This window comes from Leptodactylus fuscus, chromosome 1, assembly GCF_031893055.1.
Source record: "Leptodactylus fuscus isolate aLepFus1 chromosome 1, aLepFus1.hap2, whole genome shotgun sequence".
NCBI classification, from domain to species: Eukaryota; Metazoa; Chordata; class Amphibia; order Anura; family Leptodactylidae; genus Leptodactylus; species Leptodactylus fuscus.
The window spans coordinates 13,490,718-13,514,317 of record NC_134265.1 but is presented as its reverse complement, the minus strand read 5'-3'; the positions used below and the strand labels follow the sequence as shown (position 1 = coordinate 13,514,317).

The 23,600-nt window shown below is 44.7% G+C and overlaps 3 protein-coding genes and 1 pseudogene across 4 annotated transcripts in view; 2 read left to right on the top strand and 2 right to left on the bottom strand.

Moving 5' to 3' along the window:
- The window catches only part of LOC142190458 (oocyte zinc finger protein XlCOF7.1-like), a 383,441-nt gene that overhangs the window by 258,677 nt on the left and 101,164 nt on the right, over positions 1-23,600 (top strand). The window lies entirely within an intron of this gene.
- The window catches only part of LOC142190474 (oocyte zinc finger protein XlCOF29-like), a 339,394-nt gene that overhangs the window by 267,888 nt on the left and 47,906 nt on the right, over positions 1-23,600 (top strand). The gene's annotated exons all lie outside the window — the stretch shown is intronic.
- The window catches only part of LOC142189044 (uncharacterized), a 163,503-nt pseudogene that overhangs the window by 96,179 nt on the left and 43,724 nt on the right, over positions 1-23,600 (bottom strand).
- LOC142190570 (gastrula zinc finger protein XlCGF66.1-like) lies at positions 10,919-11,763 on the bottom strand. Of its 2 annotated transcripts, XM_075262302.1 has the most exons (4): positions 11,630-11,763; positions 11,320-11,499; positions 11,118-11,241; positions 10,919-11,034 (listed from the first exon to the last, which is right to left on the bottom strand). In XM_075262302.1, the coding sequence occupies exons 1-4, from the start codon at positions 11,705-11,707 to the stop codon at positions 10,940-10,942; spliced, it is 477 nt and encodes a 158-aa protein (XP_075118403.1). In that variant the 5' UTR covers positions 11,708-11,763; the 3' UTR covers positions 10,919-10,939. The 2 variants fall into 2 exon arrangements, with proteins under 2 accessions (XP_075118403.1, XP_075118402.1); XM_075262301.1 differs by having other exon boundaries at positions 10,940-11,241.

Below are 23,600 nucleotides of genomic sequence, written 5' to 3'. Positions count from 1 at the left end.
CGCCCGGGGCCCCGAGACCAGCGGGGCCCCACACCTAACAAAACGCAGGTCGGGTCGGTCAGCAGGGCAATTGCCGAGGGCCCCAGCACTTGCAGGGGCCCCCTGTAGGTCCTCTATCAGTAGCTGCAGCTCCCTGCGCTGGCTGCTCTCTATTAGCCAATGCTGCAGGTACACAGTGTGCTTCCGACATATACTTTCCCTATTAGGAAGTACAGTCCTATGAACCTCCACCAAATTTTACAGTGGGTAGCATGTGTTTTTCTTGGAATGCTGTTTCTTTTTGGACGCCATGCATAACGCCTTTTTTTATAACCAAACAACTCAATTTTTGTTTCCAAAATGAAGCTGCCTTGTCCAAATGTGCTTTTTCATACCTCAGGCAACTCAATGATAAGGGTGCCCATACTTTTGTACCGGTCAAATTTTGGTTTAATGCATATTGTGCATTTTCTGTTAGTACAAAAACCTCATTTCAATCCTGAAATATTACTGTGTCCATCAGTTATTAGATATATCAAACTGAAATGGCTGTTGCAAACACCAAAATATTTAGAACTAAAAATGATTAAGATTAATAGGGGGTGCCCAAACTTTTTCATAGGACTGTATATGTGTGAAGCCCACTGTGTACCTGCAGCATCGGCTAATAGAGAGCAGCCAGCGCAAGGAGCTGCAGCTACTGATAGAGGACACTCCACTCAGCGCTCTCAGGAAGCTCCTCCTCACCCCCCTTCTCTGGCTGCACTTTGTCAACCAATGAGAGGGTGAGGAGAGCCCGGGAGGCGGACCTTATCGCTATACAGAGCATGGACCCTGCCATCCTGCATCTTGCACACATGAGAGGGAGAAGAGAAAGCTTCAGCAAAGTGAAAGTAAAGAAAGAACACACAGGTACAGGCTGGAGGGGGGAGGGGGGTTCGGTTATAACAGTCCATGGAGTCTCATCTTCCTCTTCGTTGGTGACTGCTATATGGGGAGGTGGGGGTGGGTGGGGCGGGTGTTTTGGGATAAATATAACAGTCCATGGAGTCTCATCTTCCTCTTGTTTGGTGACAGCTGGACACGTATTGGGCAGCGATCTCCACAGTGGCCTCTTCTTCTCCCAGTAGGATGTAGAGTTTCCTCTTCTCGTCTGCAGATATGAAGTCTGGGATGTGGGCAGAGAGTCTTTGGTAGTAGACGGCCCTCATAGCTGAGTATTTGGTGCAGTGTAGCAGGAAGTGGGTCTCGTCTTCTAGGGCCCCCTGGTCACAGTGCTGGCACAGTCTCTTCTCCCGTGGCTTGTACGTCTGTCTGTATCGCCCCGTCTCTATCTCTAGGTTGTGGGCGCTCAGTCTGTATCGGCTCAGGGTCTGTCTGTGCTTGGGGTGGCGTATTTTCTCCAGGTAGGTGGCCATGGTGTAGTCCCTTTGTAGGGATTGGTACACGGTGAGTTTCTTGGAGTTATTTATTTCGTTTCTCCATTCTTCAATGTACCGCTCTCTGTTTGCCTCTGTGGTCGCCTTTATTTCGGCCTTGGTTATCATCTGTTGGAGTTTTTGGTTTGGTGGTTGGCTGCTGTTTGGTTGTTGAATGTCTGGTTTGCTCAGGTGGCTTAGCCATGCTTGGTGGTGGTAGGAGTCAGGCTTGCTCCCCTGGATGTGTGCCTGGAAAGCTAGCGCCCTCTTCTGTATGGTGAGCCATAGGGGGAGTCTGCCTAGCTCTGCCCTGCAGGCTATGTTGGTGGTGTTGCGATGGACATGTAGCAGGTATTTGCAGAACTCCAGGTGGAAGTTCTCTGTTGGGCTGGAATCCCACCTTGACTGGTCTGGGTAGGTGGCTGGGCCCCAAACCTCACTGCCATAGAGAAGGATCGGGGAGATGACAGCGTCAAATATCTTCATCCAGACCCTCACCGGTGGTTTGAGGTGGTACAGTTGTCTTCTGATGGCGTAGAAGGTTCTGCAGGCTTTTGCTTTCAGGGTTTCTATTGCTGCTTTGAAGCTTCCTGATTGGCTGAGCTCCAGCCCCAGGTAGGTGTAGCTGTTGGTTTTCTCCAGTGTGGAGCCGTTCAGTGTGAATTGTGAGGTGGTGGAGGCTTTATTGTGGCCATTCTTCTGATTTTGGTCTTCTTCTGGTTGATGGGTAGGGCCCATGTGGTGCTGAATTTTTCCAGCACTGACAGGCTTTCTTGGAGGTCTTTCTCGGTGGGGGCCAGGAGTAGGAGGTCATCGGCGTATAGCAGGAACTTCACCTCTCGATTGTTCAGGGTGAGGCCTGGGGTTGGTGAGGCCTCCAGGGCTGTAGCCAGTTCATTGATATAGATGTTGAAGAGCGTTGGGCTCAGGCTACAGCCTTGTCTGACCCCTCGGGCCTGTTGGAAGTATGCTGTCCTTTTCCCATTCACCTTCACACTGCACTGGTTTCCGGTGTAGGAGCTCTTGATGACGTCGTACGTTCTTCCTCCTATTCCACTCTCTAGGAGTTTTAGAAGTAGGCCTGGGTGCCATACTGAATCAAACGCCTTCTTAAAGTCCACGAAGCAGGCGAATATCTTGCCTCTTCTGGTGATGTGGACGTGCGTCTTGATGAGGCTGTGCAGGGTGTAGATATGGTCTGTGGTGCGGTGGTTTGGCATGAACCCTGCTTGGCTCTTGCTGAGGACCCCGTGTTGTGTGAGGAAGGTGAGGATTCTGTTATTGATGATGCTGTTGAACAGTTTCCCTAGCGTGCTGCTGACGCAGATCCCTCTGTAGTTGTTGGGGTCATATTGGTCCCCATTCTTGTAGATGGAGGTTATGAGGCCTATGTTCCAGTCTTCGGGGAAGTGTCCAGCATTGAGCACGAGGGTGAATAGCTTTGCCAGTGCCGCGTGTATTGCTGGAGAGCTGTATTTGATCATCTCTGGTAGGATGCCGTCAGGGCCACTGGCCTTTTTGCCTTTCAGCAGGGCAATTCTTTCCTGTATATCTTTTATGGTGATTGGCGAGTCCAGAGGGTTCTGGAAGTCTTTGATGACTTTCTCCATGTCCCTCAGTTTGGTGATTATCTGTTGCTGTTCTGGAGTTAGTTCTTCTTCTGGGATGTTTTTGTAGAGACCTCTGAAGTAGTTGAGCCAGATATTGCCATTTTGGATGTGGAGAGAGTTTTTCTTGGGCTTTGTGCCCATGTGGTGCCAGGTCTCCCAGAATGAGCTGTCCTGGAGGGAGTCCTCTAGTTGCTCAATTTTGTGGGAGAGGTATCTCTGTTTCTTCTCTCTGAGGGTGCCCTTGTATTGCTTGCATAGATTGCTGTAGGCTTCCCTCACCTCCTTGTTGTTGGGGTCCCTGTGTTTTTGGTTGGAGGCTGTTCTTAGGGTATGGCGTAGTGCTTTGCAGTCGCTGTCGAACCATTTGTGGGACTGTTTGTTGGTTTGTCTTATGGGTTTGGTTCGTTTCAGGCCTGCTAGTTCTGCTGTGGTCTGTAGGATGTACTTGAGATCCTTCACAGCTCTGGTGACTCCCTGTTGGTCTGGCTGATAGTTGTTTGTATGGAAGTTTGTGAGCAGTGTCTTGATTTCGGGTCGGTTGGTTGCGTTGCTATATTCTATGGCCTGGTGGTTGGCCCATTTGAAATGTCTTGGTAGGTTGTAGAGGCCGGACTGTTGGGGCTCATGTATGGGTGTTTTGTTCCTGGTTCTCATGTATAGTAGGATCTGGTTGTGGTCTGATAGATGGGAGTCAGGTGCGATTGTGAAGTCTTCAATGTTTGACAGGTCTGCGTCTGTAATGGCATAGTCCACCACGCTGTTGCCCACTTGAGAGTTTAGTGTGAAGCGTCCTCTGGGATCGCCTGTGGTACGTCCGTTTATTATGTACAGTCCTAGGCTTCGGCACATGTTCAGCAGTTGTCTCCCACTCTTGTTGACAATTCTGTCTTGGCTGTTTCTTCTTGTCTGTGTGGGTTCTGGGTGGTGGATCTCACTACCGTGCGTATGTGGGTTGTCGTCAGGAGGCAGGTAGTCTAACTCTGTGCCTGTCCTTGCATTCAGGTCTCCGCATATTAGTACTCTGCCTTTGGGTTGGAAGTGGACGGCTTCCCTTTGTAGGACCTCGTAAGTGTCGGGGTGGTGGTAGGAGGACCCTGGTGGGGGCATATATACTGCACAGAGATAGATGTCCTGCTGGCCGCTGAGGATGGAGCTGCTTATTTTTATCCATATGTGATTAGTTCCACGTTTGGTAGCTTTTACGTGTTCTTTGAGCTCCTCCTTGTACCATATTAGTATGCCTCCTGAGTGGCGGCCATGTTTGGTGGTCTTATTTTTCTGGGCGGGCACTGAGAATTCCTTGTAGCCCATGGGTGTTAGGGACTCGTCATCTGCCCGGGTCCATGTCTCTAGGAGGATTTGAATGTCTATGTTTTTTAGTCTGTCTATGAAGTCTGGATCTTTTGATTTAGATCCAAAGGCTGAGGCGTTCAGCCCTTGTATGTTCCAACTACTGATAGTTAGTGATTTCATCTTCAGTGTGTAAACCTTGTAATGAGCTGTCCTGCAGAGGACGGGCTGGGTTCTTGGTTGGTTGCAGTGTGGCCAGGTATTGGTTTATGTGCATTGCTGTTGTGGCCATTGTAGTGACCGCATGCTCTATTCTCTTTATTGTCTCTATGTCGGTGCTCTGGGTTGCTCTGGTTGGCTTTTTCTTGATAGGTGGCATCTTTGGGGGGTTCTGTCTTGGATATTGGCGGTTGTCGGGTATTATTTCCATGGTTCTTTGTCTTGTTTGTTGTCTAGGCCCGGGGGCTCTGTTGAGCACTAAGTCTTTGAATTCCTTCGCTAGGAGGCTGACGCCATGTTTATTGAGGTGTTTGTCATCATATAGGTGACGCTTATCTATGGAGGGGTGTTGTGCCAGGGTGATGCCTGATGTTTGTCTGATTCTGGTCGCCAGCTCTTTGTTGATCCCCATGATGGTAGCTTCAGAGATGTCTTCTCGTGGGAGCAGAGATGACAGGATGATACTACTGTCTGGGAACTGTTGCTTTGCTTTCTCTGCTAGTTGGACCAGTTGGCCCGCTGTCTGTTGGGGCTGGTCAGTGAGATCTTCTGTGCCTGTGTGTATGACAATGTGTTTCGGGGTAGTGGAGAAAGGCTTGCAAATGACGGTATTGGCTTTTTCAATGGTTGGGCTGTGGATTTTCTTGACTCTTTGCCGTGGGAAGAGCTTTCTTGTATTAATGTACTTGCCATTGGAGTCTATGATCAGGACTATATCTGGGTTTGAGGTTCTCGTTGTTTGGGTTCTCTCTGGCTCTATTTCTGGGGTGATGGGCAGTTCTGGGCTTTCTTGTGATGTGTGAGGCATTTCTGGCTTATTGATACCTTGATCAGAGTCTGTTGTGTTTTCCTCCCCCTCTTCCTTAGATCTTATCTCTTGTGTCTGTAGTTTCAGGCCTGATAACTCTTTCTTTAGTTCTGTGATTTCTTGTAGGCATTGTGTCATTTTATCCCACAGCTTGACATTCTCTTGCTGGCAGGCTGCTATCTCTTTTCTCAGATTTGTATCTCTATCTCTTTTGTATCTCTATCTCTTTTCTCACATTGTATAAACCATATTTTTTTATTTTCTGGGTGATGTCACCATACGAGAGCTTGTTATTTGCGGTAGGAGATGCATGTTGGAATGACCTTATTTTTGGGTGCCTATAACTTAATGAATACATTTTATTAACTCTTCCTTAGTGGATTAAAAACCCTTCATCAATTCTGGTATCGATTTTTAACTTTTATTTATTTTTCCACGCAGCCTACACCATAAGTAACCTATGACCCTTATTCTGCGGGTCGGTACGATTATGGCAATACCTCATTTACATTATTTTTTTCCATGCGTTACTAGTTTTGCAGAACAAAAGCCCATTTGGGGAAAGAATTTTTAATGTGTGACAGAGTTGGCTGAGGTCTTATTTTTGCAGGATGATCTGTGCTCTTTATTGGTACTGCTCAGGGGTACATATGACTGTTAGATCACTTTTTATAACTATTTTTTAAGGCGAGATGATGAAAAATCATTATTTCCATTAGCTTATTTTTTTTCATACACCACTCATTTTTTAAAATTTTTTTTATATGTCCCACTAGGAGACCTGAATCAGTGATGCAATGATCACTGGTTCAGCACTATAGACTGCAGATCACGTGTATTGCAGTCTATAGAGGAAGTCAGCCTATGCAGACGCAGCTCTGGGCAGGATCAACCCTATTAGCAGCCTGGGGTCACTGACCAGACCCGAGCTGCAGAAGATGCATATCGCCCCACCCCCCCATCTCGAAGGTGAAGGATGAGGATGTTAGCTGTCAGTTACAGCTAACACCAGCTCCCGATGGTGCAGTGGCACTCAATGTTACTAAACAAACACTTTAAGGGTTAATCAACGGGGATCGTCGTTCTCACCATCCCCGATCTTGCAACAGGAGCCTGGCTGTCGGATACTGCTGGGCTCCCATGGTGATCGCATGGGCTCTGTTACTGAGCCCACTCAATCACCATCACATACGTAGGAATGCGGTAACTACCCACATACATATATGTGAGAATGCATGAAGGGGGTTAAAGTAAAATAAATAGTTTGACCTTAAAAAAAAACAACCTGTGAATGTAAGTTTCTTCTTAAAACTTAGATGGCTCAATGACTTCAGGTTGAAAATCCACTTACAATCCACTTCTCCCCTTTGTGAATTCTCTGATGTTTAACAAGATCTGATTTCTCAGTAAAACATTTCCCACATTCTGAGCATGAATATGGCTTCTCTCCTGTGTGAGTTCTTTGATGCTTAGCAAGGCCTGATTTCTGAGCAAAAGATTTCCCACATTCTGGGCATAAATATGGCTTCTCCCCTGTGTGAGTTCTTCGATGTTTAACAAGATATGATTTAGAAGTAAAACATTTCCCACATTCTGAACATACATAAGGCTTCTCTCCTGTGTGAGTTCTTTTATGTTGAACAAGACTTGTGTTCTGAGTAAAACATTTCCCACACTCTGAGCATGAATATGGCTTCTCCCCTGTGTGAATTTTTTGATGTTTAACAAGGTCTGATTTCTGAGCAAAAAATTTCCCACATTCTGGGCATAAATAAGGCTTCTCTCCTGTGTGAGTTTTTTGATGGTCAACAAGACTTGATTTCTGAGTAAAACATTTTGCACATTCTGGGCATGAAAATGGCTTCTCTCCTGTGTGAGTTCTTTGATGTATAACAAGATGTGATTTAGAGATAAAACATTTCCCACATTCTGAGCATGAACTTGGCTTCCTTTTTGTGTGAGTTCTCTTATGTATAACATCCCTTCTGAAGTTTTCATTTTGCTTAACAGACTGCCATGAATTAGGAGAAAGATCTTTCTTCTGAAGGGCTGAGGATATATCTGGGGTAATGACATGTTCTTCATATGGATCTTGTGTGATACCATGATCCTCTGCTTTATAATCTGTAGATATCAGATGTCCCTCTGAGCTCCCGGTACAGTCATCTGAAAAGAAGAAAACTGATGTTACTATTATTGAATAACATAACCTTATAAGTATATTCCCCACAGACTGTGTGAATAAGTGAAGTCAGTGGCACAGGCAGCAAACGGCGCCAGCGCTGCCTACTTCATTAGTATTCTCTATGCTGAGACGGAGGTCAGTGATAGTGAATAGTAATGAAGCGGGGCAGGAGATGCCACCACTACTCTAGGTCACTGTAGAGGTGAACACAATCCATGGCTGCTTAAATATGGCCACTTATGTGGAATAATACTGTAGGATGCCATAAATCTTACTGTATTACACCCCGTACACACAATAGAATCCAAACCACATCTGCTGGATTTCCCAGCCTGAACTCACCGCGGATCTGCTGTCCCATACAGTATGTAGTAGGGTCTGTGGAGTCACAAGGAAGCAGGGACTCCTAGCGTCATAGATCACTAAGATACGGGGAGTCCTGGTGTGTGGACAGAGTTCAGGCCGGGAAATGTGACTGATGTACAGACCAGATTTTCTAGTCCGGATTCCATAGTGTGATTGGGGTCTAAGGTGAGGATTACACAGTGACATTTGTAGAAGCTGCTTCAGGAATTCAGAAGAATTTTTCCGCTTTACCAAATCAGCCCCCGAATCTCCATCAGATTCCTTACTGGCCAGGCGGGATTTTCCACCTCCCATTTATTTCCATAGAGCTCTGAGGTGGAATCTGCCTGAAGATCGAGCAGGAGGATTATTTTTACACCACCTGAAATAATCTGCTATATAATTCTGGTAAATTCTTTCCCTTCACGAGGACTGACCCCCTATAGCGGTATTCAGGGCCAGCGTTAGGGGGAGGCCAAACTAGTCAAATGCTCAGGGCCCCCAGCTCCAAAGGGGCCCTGAGATCCGCAGATCAGAGAATCCCTAGTTTCAAGTGTAAGGGTCTTGTCTTAAGTTGGTGGAATGTTTATTTATTAGGGGACACTATTACTAATAGGGCCGTGGGGGATATTATTAATAAGAGAGCTATATATAAAAGGAGGGACTATTATTAATAAGCCCAGCTGGAGAAATATAGTTAATAAGGATGGATTATTATTAATGGGGCTGAGGAAATTATTATTAATAAGGGGGGGGGGCTATTCAAGTAAAAGGACTGGCACAGCAGCGCCATCCTCTGTATAGTGGTGGTTCTGGGTAATTAAAGCGTCACTCCTAATACTTGTATAGTAATGGTGCGGCGTCTTCTCCACAAGTAGCGTCTGGCACGTGGAAGCTTCTAGTACAGCTGATCTGTGTATGTGTTCTGATGTTGGACCCTGAAAGACCATTTACTGACATACAAATGAGCCGTCCTGTTATCAGTATAAAAGAATCAAATTGGGGCCAGAAAATCATTTAACCCCCCCCCACCCCCTTGCCGCATTTGATGATTTTCGTTTTTGATGGGGGAGGAACTTTTGTTTATTTATTTTACCTTTTTAATTATTTTTGTATGACTTTATTAGACCCCTTAGGGGGTCTTGAACCCCAGGGGGTCTCATCACTAATGCAATGCATTACAATGAATGATAGACCGGGGAGCCTTCACAAGGCTCCACGTTGTCATGGCAACGGGATCCCGGACCCGGAAAATGGCACCAGAGGGGTTAATGCCCGCGATCGGTGTGGGCACTAATTGTGGGGCATTAGTGCTGGGTGTCTACCGCAAAAAGTGTTTGAACATCCGACATCCGCCGTAATACTACGACGGTTGTCAGGAAAGGGTTCATTGATGTGATGTTTATTAGGATGGTAGCCTGTGTAGTGCACAACTATGGTCTTTGATTCACCATGTGGAGGTGGTGTACTATCTGGGCCTTGTATAGAGGTGCTGTTGGTATATACATCATGCGTATTGTTTGTTAATTGTCTTTATAGCTGTAATAATTCTCCACAGTATAGTGGTACATATATAGCCACTATATATACAGTATCTTTACAATGTTTTTCTGTATTTCTGATCTTTTGAGACTATATCATTGGCACTGGAAGTGCAGCCCTGACTACTAAAATGGTGTTGGTGTGTCAGGATATGGGGGCCCCGCTTTTAGTTTTGCCCAGGGCTCCACTTTGTCTAAAAGCTAAATCGGGGAACAACAAATAGTCTAAACAATGTCTGAATAGAATCATGTTTGTTTTGGTACCGTGTTAGCCAGTGGTTATAAAATATAAAAAACAAAAAAACTTTGCAAGTCTTCAGTAGGTGATACCTTTTTTAATGGCTAACTCATAATGATGACAGAATATGACGTTTCGAAGCTTTCCTCTGAGCTTCTTCTTCAGATATAACTAAAAAACACTTTCTAGAGGCTGCATATTTATGACTGGGCACAGGGCTAGAATTACAGGAGGGAGGGGGAAGAGGCTTATTACTATATACTTATAACAACAAACAATCAATTGCCAGATCCCCAGTTCTTATCTTAATGGCTGTCTTAATGATCTGTATAAAAAGACATAAACCCAAGTGAGATGTTCATCCCATTGTCCAATGTCTGGAATAGGGTCATGGCTTTGTACTCATAAATCAGTCGCTGTTTCCTTGATTTAAAGTTCCCTTTTAAGATCAAGATTTTCATGTCATTGATGATGTTGTGATCTTCCTGGCAGAAGTGACATGACATGAAAATCTTGATCTTAAAAGGGAACTTTAAATCAAGGAAACAGCGACTGATTTATGAGTACAAGGCCATGACCCTATTCCAGACATTGGACAATGGGATGAACATCTCACTTGGGTTTATGTCTTTTTATACAGATCATTAAGACAGCCATTAAGATAAGAACTGGGGATCTGGCAATTGATTGTTTGTTGTTATAAGTATATAGTAATAAGCCTCTTCCCCCCTCCCTCCTGTAATTCTAGCCCTGTGCCCAGTCATAAATATGCAGCCTCTACAGAGTGTTTTTTAGTTATATCTGAAGAAGAAGCTCAGAGGAAAGCTTCGAAACGTCATATTCTGTCATCATTATGAGTTAGCCATTAAAAAAGGTATCACCTACTGAAGACTTGCAAAGTTTTTTTGTTTTGAATAGAATCAGTGACCCTTCTGTGCTTTATATAGTGGTGACTCCTCACCTGGGCGGGTCCCTGTAGGAATGTCCTCCTCACACTCCTCATCACCACTCACATAGGGCTCTTCCTTTATTCTGACAGATATAACATTAATGTCGCTCACATCTTTATCCTGATGGAAAATCTGTGAAACAAATAATGTAAAAGTCACCGGACAAATGGGGAAGTCACAGAGAATGTTCTAGATCATTAATCCGCATGAAGATGAAAGATGTCCTGACAGTAGCTGCAGGTCTGTGAGAAGCCGGAGAAACATATTAGATGGCGGCTCAATGACACCGCCCATGTATATAACCATCTAATACTGCTGGATACAACAAGACTGACCACAAGGACTTTACAGCCCGTCTACACATCATAGGGAATATCTCCATCTACCTGATCATCCTGTGGAAGAAGAGGACTGGGACATCTCTCCGGTGTTGTCCTCTTACTGGATCTACCTGTAGGAAACACAGACAGGGACTGAATTCATTCTGTACATACAAATAATGGAAGTCCATGTGTATATAGTCATGTCTATTACCTGCTGATGTGAGGGGCTGGTGGTCCTCCATCATCACCTCCTTGTACAGATCCTTGTGTCCTTCTAAATACTCCCACTCCTCCATGGAGACATAGACAGCGACATCCTGACACCTTATAGGAACCTGACAACACAATGATACAGTCATCACCCCGACCCCTCCAGTTACTGTATAATGTCCCAGCATTCCCAGCAGTGTCACCTCTCCAGTCAGCAGCTCCAGCATCTTGTTGGTGAGTTCTAGGATCTTCTGTCCATTGATCTGCCCCTGTATCAGGGGGAGAGGTGGAGACCCTGGGATTAGGCTCAGGTTTCCTCCATATCTTTCATACACATGAGCCTGACAGCGCCCACTAGAGGTCTTCTTCACTACTGTGTAATCCTGGTTATGGGGAGACACATTAATAAATCTCACTACATACATGTCCAGAGTCCATCACCTCTCCAGTCATATCATCTGTTATTACTATAGATAAGAATGATGTCATGATGACATCATCAGAATCTCTCACCTCTCCAGTAAGCTGGTAGATGATCTCTAGGGTGAGATTTAATAGACTTTCCGCCATCTTGTTCCTGTCTCTTTCCATCCTTGATGGATCAATCAGGAATATTCTCTTATATAGAAGATCCTGAGAGGATTCTATATTGTAGGGACCTGAATGGAGAGAAGATGAGACAATGTAATCACTACACGGAATCCCATGGAATAAATAGAAGAGTTGAGTCCCATTATTATCAGCACTTCCTACTTCTGACGTTGGCAGCATGTAGCTCAGGAAGGGAGTGACTTGTTGTGGGCCTGCTTGGTGGGTATATAAGGTGTGTGATAGGCTGAACAGAATCTCATTGGGAGTTTTTGACCAGCCTCAAGCGTACTGGCTGAGGGGTGTTCACTGCTACCCGGGGTGTTGAAACACAAATTGGATATGGAAGAACCAAAACCTGAGGGAGGACATTACACACCTCCCAAGTGTCCCGGATTCCGCGGGACATTCACAGATTCAGTGTCCTGTCCCGCAGTCCCGGTTGGTGGGAAGTATGTCTCGGTTTCAACTCATTGGCATCCTCCAGACACCGATGAGTTGAATACATACGCAAGTATGGCTAGTGGAAATTGCGCCTACAACTCTGTGAGTAAGACTGTGGAGAGAGCTGCGGGAGAGCGTTGGAAGGGTGAGTATCAGTGTTTTTTTGTGTTAAACATTGAGGTGGAAAATAATGAAGGGGGCCCATGAAACTGGGGGCAGTGATGAGGGGGACATGAAACTGTGGTCAGAGATGAGGGGGACATGAAACTGGGGATAGAGATATGGAGGGGGATATGAAAATGGGGGCAGATGAAGGGTGTATATGAAACTGGGGGAGAGATGGAGGGGGACATATAATTTATGGGTGCCTGTAGGAGGATTATACTGTGTGGGGGCACATGAAATATGAATGAGAATGGGCATAATCAACATAAAAGCGGGTGGAGCTAAACTTACCGTGCCACATATTTTATCCCTGTGGGGCAGCATGGTGGCTCAGTGGTTAGCACTGCAGCCTTGCAGCGCTGGAGTCCTAGGTTCAAATCCTGCCAGGGACAACATCTGCAAGGAGTTTGTATGTTCTCCCCGTATTTGCGTGGGTTTCCTCTGGGTACTCCGGTTTCCTCCCACACACCAAAGACATACTGATAGGGAATGTAGATTGTGAGCCCTATATGGGACAGTGACTGGCAATGTCTGTACAGCGCTGCGGAATATGATGGCGCTATATAAGTAAGCATAATAAATAATCCCTCTTTCTGTTCTTCACAATTTGGGAGGTCTGGACATAACAGTGTGCGGGGGCCCCATGGAGGATATTATAGTGTGTAGGGGAAACGAGGAGGGAGACTGAATGTATGAGAAGGGCTGAGAGTGAGCACTTACCTCCTCGGGTACAGCAGCCGTCTGATCACAGGACCTGTGATGATGTCATAGGTGTGGGAGGAGTCAAGGAGTCACATGATCAGGTCCTGCTCTTATGGTTTCATCTGTGCAGAAGATACTAAATGGTTGTGATTAGAGTGCAGTTGCTCCTGGTAGGCATGAGGTCACGGGAAGGGGCCTGGCCTCAAGGAGGGCGGGGTCTCGGCCATCCCTGCTCTGTGCTGTATAGAGGAAGCCGGAGCCGAGCACATGGAGCTGGAGAAGAGAAAGCAGAGAGGATTGTTTTACATGGCACTGAATGTTGGATGAGGGTAGAGAGTGATGTAGTTACATGGGACTGCACGTTGGATGAGGCTGACAGGAGAGAGTGATGTAGTTACATGGGACTGCACGTTGGATGAGGCTGACAGGAGAGAATGATGTAGTTACATGGGACTGCACGTTGGATGAGACTGTGTGTTTCTAGTCCTCTTTCGTGTGGAACTGTGTCCAGATGCACTTATCTAATCCTCCCCTGTGTGGTATTGTGTGAAGAGGCGCGTATCTAATTCTACAGCATGTGGTACTGTGTGCAGACGCGTATATATAATCCTCTGGGGTGTAGAACTGTGTGCAGACACGCGTATCTAATCCTCTAGTGTGTGGTACTGTGTGCAGACGCGTGTATCTAATCCTCCCTGTGTGGTACTGTTTGCTGAGATGCGTATCTAATTCTCTGGCGTGTGGTACTGTGTGCAGAAGCATGTATCTAATCCTCCAAAGTGTGGTACTGCCTCTGTGCAGATGCACGCATCTTATTCCTCCCCTGTGTGGTATTGTATGAAGAGGTGCATATCTAATCCTAAGGCGTGTGGAACTGTGTGTAGACGCGTGTATCTAATCCTACGGCATGTGGTACTGAGTGCAGACGCGTGTATCTAATCCTATGGCGTGTACAATTGTGTGCAGATGTGCATATCTAATCCTCTGGCGTGTGGAAGTGTGTGCAGATGCGCGTATCTAATCGTACGACATGTGGTACTGTGTGAAGACTTGCGTATCTAATCCTCTGGTGTGTGGAACTGTGTGCAGACGCATGTATCCAATCCATCGGCGTGTGGTACTGTGTGCAGATGCGTGTATCTAATCCTTTGGCATGTGGAACTGTGTGCAGACGCACGTATCTAATCCTTCAGTGTGTGGAACTGTGTGCAGAAGCGCGTATTTAATCCTCTGGTGTGTGGGACTGTGTGTAGACGCGTTTATCTAATCCTCTGGCGTGCTTTACTGTGTGCTGATCTGTGTATCTAATCCTCTGGTGCGTGTATCTCAGTTTGGATATCAGTGTTGGATTGTGCATGCGGAGTTACCGTGTGTATTGCAGTTGGAATAAGAGTGAAAGACTTGCAGGTTTGTATTGGCTAAGGGGAGGGGCGTTGTGTTCGGAATGCTGTATCTCAGCAACGGTACGTCCAAGCTTTTTGGAGTCTCGTCATAAACCTTCCAGATACTTGAAGTATCTCTGTACCAAATTTGGTGAAGATTGGTCCAGTCGTTTGGTCGCGCATAGAGAACAGACAGACAAGAATTCATTTTTATGATATAGAGAGACTAGCAGGAGGACCCAGCTTCGTACGGGTATATTTCATTTTTGTTTGTGTAGTGGCCCCATAAGAATTGTCCAGTTTTGCACTGGTGTATTTTTTAGATTGTTTGTATGTGTCCGTAAGCATCTTATTTTGGATATCAGTGAAAAACCTGCGATCGGTTGTTATGGACACCTGGAGTACAGCTGTGTGTATGTGACCTTGTGTAACAGTGTCATCCACAGCGCCCTGCCCCTTTAAAGCTGGCATAAAGCAGTGAAGAAAAATGGCTGAGTTGCTATGGAAACTCTAATATGTGGTTCTCTGTGCAGAGCCATTTATCTAATCCTCCGACGTGTGGTATTGTGTGCAGTGGTGCGTATCTAATCCTCTGGCATGTGGAATTGTGTGCATACGCACGTATCTCATCCTCCAGCTTGTGGTACTGTGTGCTGACTTGTGTATCTAATCCTCCAACGTGTGGTACTGTGTCAAGAAGCGCATATCTAATCCCCTGGCATGTGATACTGTGTGCTGACTTATGTATGTAATCCTCCAGCATGTGGTACTGTGTGCAGACGCGCATATCTAACCCTCTGGCATGTGATACTGTGAGATGACTTGTGTATCTAATCCTCCAGCGTGTGGTACTGTGTGCTGACATGCGTATCTAATCATCTGGCATGTGGTACTGTGTGCAGACAGGTGTATCTAACCCTCCCCGTGTTGTATTGTGCGCAGTAGTGCATATCTAATCCTCCGCCGTGTGGTATTGTTTGCAGTGGAGCATATATAATCCTCGATTGTGTGGTATTATGTAAAGACATGCGTATCTAATCATCCGGTGTGGAACTGTGCGCAGATGCGCGTATCTAATCCTGCAGCATGTGTAACTGTGTGCAGACGTGCGTATCTAATCCTGCAGCATGTAGTATTGTGTAAAGACGAGCATATCTAATCCTGCGGCATGTGTAACTGTGTATAAACGCATGTATCTAATCCTCTGGCATGTGGAACTGTGTGCAGACGCACGTATTTAATCCTTCGCCTTGTGGAAATGTGTGCAGACGCGCGTATCTAATCCTATGAAATGTGATACTGTTTGTTGACCTGTGTATCTAATCCTCTGATGCGTGTATCTTAGCTTGGATATCAGTGTTGGATTGTACATGTGGAGTGACCTTGTGTATGGCAGTTGGAATATGAGTGAAAGACTTGCAGGTTTGTTTTGGCTAATGGGTGTCAGTGTTTTGGGAAAGCTGTATCTCCGGAACGGTACGTCTGAGTGAGTTGGGTTTTCATCTTAAACCTTCCCAGATACCTGAAGTACCTGAGTGCTAAATTTAGAGAAGATCGGTCCAGTCGTTTGGTCGTGCATAGAGAACAGACAGACAGAAATTAATTTTTTATAAGATAGAGAGATATATGTAATGTATATAGGTATATACATATATATGTGGTGTCCCAAAAAAATGTATACACATTTTAGCAGCTGATAACTCAATTATTTATTCTTTCTTTACAGACTGAACCCATTAAACCGAGTGATGGCATACTGTACAGACTTGACTTTGAAGAAAGGAAATTTATTCTAAAATGCTACTGGAACTCTGAAAACGCAGTAGAAGTGCAAAGACAATTTAGGTGGGAGTTTAACAAAGAACCACCTACACGAGTTACCATCACTCGAATTGGAGATAAGTTTGAAGCTGATGGATCTGTTCAGGACGTCCATAAGAAGCGTTCCGGAAGACCACGTACCTCGACAAGCCCCATAAAAGAAGAAAGATGGGGCACCTCCACACTACCATGTGTTATTCTCAGGTCCCCAGTAGGTGCAATTGTGTCTGTTAATCGAACCATTTAATTTGAATGTGGCCTCATCACTCCACACAATCTTTGTGGGAAAGTCTGCATCTTTGTTACATCGTTCCAAGTACCACTCGCAATACTGTACTCTTCGGTCTGGATCATCGTCATTAAGAGCATGGACTAATCTTGGAATGTAACTGACAACGTTTCATGATGCGATGGACTGATGATTTTGAAATCCCTACCTCACGACTAGCTTGCCGCAAAGACTTTCTTGGACTTCGTTGAAACGTTTTCAGTAATCTTTCTTCTTTCATGGGGCTTGTCGAGGTACGTGGTCTTCCGGAACGCTTCTTATGGACGTCCTGAACAGTTCCATCAGCTTCAAACTTATCTCTAATTCGAGTGATGGTAACTCGTGTAGGTGGTTCTTTGTTAAACTCCCTCCTAAATTGTCTTAGCACTTCTACTGCGTTTTCAGACTTCCAGTGAGAGCGGGCTGTCCATGTTCGGCGACCATCAAACTTAACTGAACTTGAATTGTTTTGTAGAAAGAAATGGTCCAAAATACCTTCATCCAGGATCCAGGAACTGATTAAAAGCTATAGGAAGCGACTAGAGGCTGTTATCTTTGCAAAAGGAGGATGTACTAAATATTAATGTCACTTTTCTGTTGAGGTGCCCATACTTTTGCACCGGTCAAATTTTGGTTTAATGCATATTGCGCATTTTCTGTTAGTACAATAAACCTCATTTCAATCCTGAAATATTACTGTGTCCATCAGTTATTAGATATATCAAACTGAAATGGCTGCTGCAAACACCAAAATATTTAGAACTAAAAATGATTAAGATTAATAGGGGTGCCCAAACTTTCTTATAGGACTGTATATAGCAGTGCCATATGTATATATGTCCAGGAATGTGTTTTTCCTATATACTTATTGATAATCATGTATACAATGTCTCTCTTGGCCAGTTCTGGCGCCCCCTATAGACACTCCCCTCTCGCTGCTCCTGTACTGAGGGGAATAGATTGCAGTTTCTGGGGCAGCTCCTCTAAGCAGCTCCATTCTAGTCACCTCAGTACTGAACAGTCTACCTTGGAGTTGATTCTGCAAATCCCAAAACAATACCCGATCATGCAGGATAGACTAAATAGATTAAACACACTTATTGTCTCTCTGATTCATTCTCGCCTTGACTACTGTAACTCCTTACTAATCCGTCTTCCCATTACTAAACTCCCCTTTACAATCTATTCTGAATGCAGCGGCCAGGCTCATCTATCAGTCTAGAGTAGACGCTACAGCGAGGCCTCCGGTCTGTGCCGGTCACTACAGCGAGGCCTCCGGTCTGTGCCGGTCACTACATTGACTGCCCGTTCATTATAGAATCTATATATATAAAACTCAAAATCTGTAGTAGCCTGCTCTATATAAATCCACAGTTCTCACCCAATATGGGTGAAATTTGGCACACCCCTTTCTACCAACAGGAGCAGAATAGTGTGCAGATTACGTACCCCCGGTAATGGGATTGGGTTCCCCGAAGTTAGGCCCTATACATATAATGGGGAAATGTGAAGGTGAAAGTGCTGAGGGGAAAACAACAGTTGTGACTGACACGGACGGATTATAGCGACTAAAGGGGCTGCACCACCACACACAAACATTTCACAAACACCATATAAACATCACACAGACAGCACACATACACCAACCCATGATCACAACACCACCCAAATGCCAAAACACAACACCAGATCACTATACACACACACAACACAAACATACACAATACCACATATACAACACACACGCACGCAAACATACTCAGATGTATGCACACTGCGCACATGGACAAACAGAGCACATGCGTACTCACCCGCAACTACTGCACGCATGGACACTTGCACTGCACACGCACAAACACATGGATCACATGCGCACATGCACGCATACATATACACGGACCACACACATGCATACACGCGCATACATACATATACAGTGTTGGCCAAAAGTATTGGCACCCCTGCAATTCTGTCAGATAATACTCATGTTCTTCCAGAAAATGATTGCAAGCACAAACTCTTTGGTAATATCTTCATTTATTTTGCTTGCAATGAAAAAACACAAAAGAGAATGAAAAAAAAGTCAAATCATTGATCATTTTACACAAAACTCCAAAAATGGGCTGGACAAAAGTATTGGCCCCCTCAGCCTAATACTTGGTAGCACAACCTTTAGACACAATAACTGCGCACAACCGAATCAAGCTTATTAAGGACCCTAGTTAAGAAGTCCGGCTGGGACATCAAAAAAAAGATGAAAAGTGTCCCCCTCGTGACGGAGTCACTGCCGATGTCCTAGGTCGGCGTTGCAGGAAAGGGTCAATTGTGGAAGAGACCCCACCTGATCCAACAGCAGTAGAGGCATTTTTAAGGAGAAGCTTCTTCCCCATAGAGACTGTACCGCTTCACAACAGAGAGGTGCAGGCAGGGAGGGATGAGGTGCAAAGTCTAAATAGACATGATGATCAGAGGGACAGAGAGGCAGGGAGGATCTCCAAGATAATTACTCACAGTCAGTGTAGCATGCAGCAAAACCAGGAAACGTCCAGGGGCCCCTGGTGGTGATGAACAGCAGTAGCTGGGCACAAGCAGATCACTGCAGCCAAACAATGCTTGAGCCAGATGTCCCAATCCCTTGCAGAGTAGGAGCAGGCAGGGTGAAACATGCCAGCAGGTTTCCGTCTCCTGCCCCTGTTATGTGCAGGAAAACGGAAACCTGCAGAACGGAGTCCCGGGCGCAGATGTGAACGAGCCCTTAAACGGGTTAAACAAAATACAGATATTGTAATAGATAATCAATAGTTTGTATCTTACTCTCCACTGCTGTCACAAATGTTTGATGCTCCAATTAACGTAGAATATTGTAACTCTGTTAAGTCAATTAAATACATTTGCAAATATGTTAAAAAGGGCAGTAATATGGCAGCTAGAGAATCCGAAATGTACATCTGATGAGATTATGCTGTATCAGGTGGGAAGGTATATCAACAGTAATGAAGCCGTGTGGCAATTACTAAATTTTCCCATCATCGAGGCGCCTTCTTACTGAAATACAAACACCCGAACACTCCCATAAACGCAACAGAAGAACAAACTCTGGCAGACCTACTGGAAGGTCGTTTAGACGCCAAATATGAAATACACAAATACACTAAAAGGTTCCATCCAATACTGACACTATAGCTTAATCTTTCCGAGACTACTACCAAAATCTCTAGAATCTTAGAGGCCTCCTCTCATATTTAAAACTGCAAGAGATACAGTATCAAAAATTAAGTGTGAATTCTCTGATATTTAACAATTTCTGGTTAAGCGGTAAAACATTTCCCACATTCTGGTCATGAATACGGCGTCTCTCCTTTGTGAATTTTTTGATGTTCAACAAGATTTGATTTCTGAGTAAAACATTTCCCACATTCTGGACATGAATACGGCTTCTCTCCTTTGTGAATTTTTTGATGTTCAACAAGATTTGATTTCTGAGTAAAACATTTCCCACATTCTGGGCATGAATATGGCTTCTCCCCTGTGTCAGTTCTCTGGTGTGTAACAAGATGTGATTTAGAGATAAAACATTTCCCGCATTCTGGGCAAGGAAATGACTTCTCCCCTGTGTGAATTCTCTGATGTGCAAGAAGACTTGATTGTACTCTAAAACATTTCCCACAATCTGGGCATGGAAATGGCTTCTCCCCTGTGTGAATTCTCTGATGTGTAACAAGATGTGTTTTAGAAATAAAATACTTCCCACAGTTTGGGCATGAAAATGGCTTCTCACTTGTGTGAGTTCTCTGATGTCTAACAAGACTTGATTTACTCACAAAACTTTTACCACACTCTGTGCATGAATATGGCTTCTCCCCTGTGTGAAACATCTGATGTTGTACAAGATAGGATTTCTGAGAAAAACATTTCCCACATTCTGGGCAAGAAAACAACTTTTCCCCTGTATGAGTTCTCTGATGTGTAACAAGATGTGATTTAGCAATAAAACATTTCCCGCATTCTGGGCATGGAAATGGCTTCTCTCCTGTGTGAATTCTCTGATGTGCAACAATACTTGATTGTACTCTAAAACATTTCCCACAGTCTGGGCATGGAAATGGCTTCTCCCCTGTGTGAATTCTCTGATGTGTAACAAGATGTGATTTAGAGATAAAACATTTTCCGCATTCTGAGCACGAAAATTCACCAGTGTGAGTTCTTTGATGTTCAACAAGATGTGATTTGCGAGTAAAACATTTCTCACAATCTGGGCATGAATATGGCTTCTCTCCCTTGTGAATTCTTTGATGGTTAACAAAAAATGATTTCTGCGTAAAACATCTCCCACATTCTGAGCATGAATAAGGCTTCTCCCCTGTGTGAATTTTCAGATGTTCAACAAGAATTGATTTCTGAGTAAAACATTTCCCACATTCTGAGCATGAATATGGCTTCTCTCCTGTGTGAATTCTCTGATGTTTAATAAGAGTTGAAGTCTGAGTAAAACATTTCCCACATTCTGAGCATGAATATGGCTTCTCCCCTGTGTGAGTTCTTTGATGCAAAACAAGATGAGATTTAGAGACAAAACATTTCCCACATTCTGGGCATGAAAATGGCTTCTCTCCTGTGTGCGTTCTCTGATGTATAACATCCCTTCTGCTGCTTTCATTTTGCTTAACAGACTGTAAGGAATTAGGAGACAGATCTTTTTTCTGAAGGGCTGAAGGTATATCTGGGGTAATGACATACTCTTCATATGGATCTTGTGTGATACCATGATCCTCTGCTTTATAATCTGTAGATATCAGATGTCCCTCTGAGCTCCTGGTACAGTCATCTGAAAAGAAAAAAACTGATGTTACTCTTTGAATAACATAACCTTATAAGTATATTCCCCACTGAGCTGCCGCTACCTGAGACGCTTCAGACCATGTAAAGAAGCGAAGTCAGTGGCACAGGCAAACGACGGCAGCGCGGCCTACTTCATTAGTATTCACAGTGCTGAGACGGAGGTCAGTGATAGTGAATAGTAATGAAGCGGGGCAGGAGACGCCACCACTGCTCTAGGTCACTGTAGAGGTGAACACAATCCATGGCTGCTTAAATATGGCCACTTATGTGGAATAATACTGTAGGATGCCATAAATCTTACTGTATTACACCCCATACACACAATACAATCCAAACCACATCTGCTGGATTTCCCAGCCTGAACTCACCGCAGATCTGCTGTCCCATACAGTATGTAGTAGGGTCTGTGGAGTCACAAGGAAGCAGGGACTCCTAGCGTCATAGATCACTAAGATACGGGGAGTCCTGGTGTGTGGACAGAGTTCGGGCTGGGAAATGTGACTGATGTACAGACCAGATTTTCTAGTCCGGATTCCATAGTGTGATTGGGGTCTAAGGTGAGGATTACACAGTGACATTTGTAGAAGCTGCTTCAGGAATTCAGAAGAATAATGTTTCCGCTTTACCAAATCAGCCCCGAATCTCCATCAGATTCCTTACTGGCCAGGTTGGATTTTCCACCTCCCATTTATTTCCATAGAGCTCTGAGGTGGAATCTGCCTGAAGATCGAGCAGGAGGATTATTTTTCCGCTACCTGAAATAATCTGCTATATAATTCTAGTAAATTCTTTCCCTTCACGAGGACTGACAGCCAGTGAGGAAGAAATTTGCCTCGTTCACATAATTGTCAAGTCCATATTCCTGCTGTACGTTCTATTCTATACTACATTTATTCCCCCTATAGCGGTATCACATTTATATTCATGTATTATTAGTATTTTACCTGAATCAGGGAACAACAAATAGTCTAAACAATGTCTGACTAGAATCAGTGACCCTTCTGTGCTTTATATAGTGGTGACTCCTCACCTGGGCGGTTCCCTGTAGGAATGTCCTCCTCACACTCCTCATCACCACTCACATAGGGATCTTCCTGTATTCTCATAGATATAGCATTAATGTCGCTCAGATCTTTATTCTGATGGAAAATCTGTGAAACAAATAATGTAAAAGTCACCGGACAAATGGGGAAGTCACAGAGAATGTTCTAGATCATTAATCCGCATGAAGATGAAAGATGTCCTGACAGTAGCTGCAGGTCTGTGAGAAGCCGGAGAAACATATTAGATGGCGGCTCAATGACACCGCCCATGTATATAACCATATAATACTGCTGGATACAACAAGACTGACCACAAGGACTTCACAGCCCGTCTACACATCATAGGGAATATCTCCATCTACCTGATCATCCTGTGGAAGAAGAGGACTGGGACATCTCTCCGGTGTTGTCCTCTTACTGGATCTACCTGTAGGAAACACAGACAGGGACTGAATTCATTCTGTACATACAAATAATGGAAGTCCATGTGTATATAGTCATGTCTATTACCTGCTGATGTGAGGGGCTGGTGGTCCTCCATCATCGCCTCCTTGTACAGATCCTTGTGTCCTTCTAAATACTCCCACTCCTCCATGGAGAAATAGACAGCGACATCCTGACACCTTATAGGAACCTGACAACACAATGATACAGTCATCACCCCGACCCCTGCAGTTACTGTCTAATGTCCCAGCATTCCCAGCAGTGTCACCTCTCCAGTAAGCAGCTCCAGCATCTGGTTGGTGAGTTCTAGGATCTTCTGTCCAATGATCTCCTCCTGTATCAGGGGGTGAGGTGGAGGCCCTGGGATTGGGCTCTGGGTTCCTCCATATCCTTCATACACAGGAGCCTGACAGCGCCCACTAGAGGTCTTCTTCACTACTGTGTAATCCTGGTTATGGGGAGACACATTAATATATCTCACTACATACATGTCCAGAGTCCATCACCTCTCCAGTCCTATCATCTGTTATTACTATAGATAAGAATGATGTAATGATGACATCATCAGAATCTCTCACCTCTCCAGTAAGCTGGTAGATGATCTCTAGGGTGAGATTTAATAGACTTTCCGCCATCTTGTTCCTGTCTCTTTCCATCCTTGATGGATCAATCAGGAATATTCTCTTATATAGAAGATACTGAGAGGATTCTATATTGTAGGAACCTGAATGGAGAGAAGATGAGACAATGTAATCACTACACGGAATCCCATGGAATAAATAGAAGAG

Coding starts and splice junctions, on each gene's coding strand:
- LOC142190570 (XM_075262301.1), bottom strand. CDS start 11,707: ATGGAAAGAGACAGGAACAAGATGGCGGAAAGTCTATTAAATCTCACC. Junction 11,500..11,629: donor TCTACCAGCTTACTGGAGAG/GTGAGAGATTCT, acceptor CCCCATAACCAG/GATTACACAGTAGTGAAGAA. Junction 11,242..11,319: donor TGGAGCTGCTGACTGGAGAG/GTGACACTGCTG, acceptor TTGTGTTGTCAG/GTTCCTATAAGGTGTCAGGA.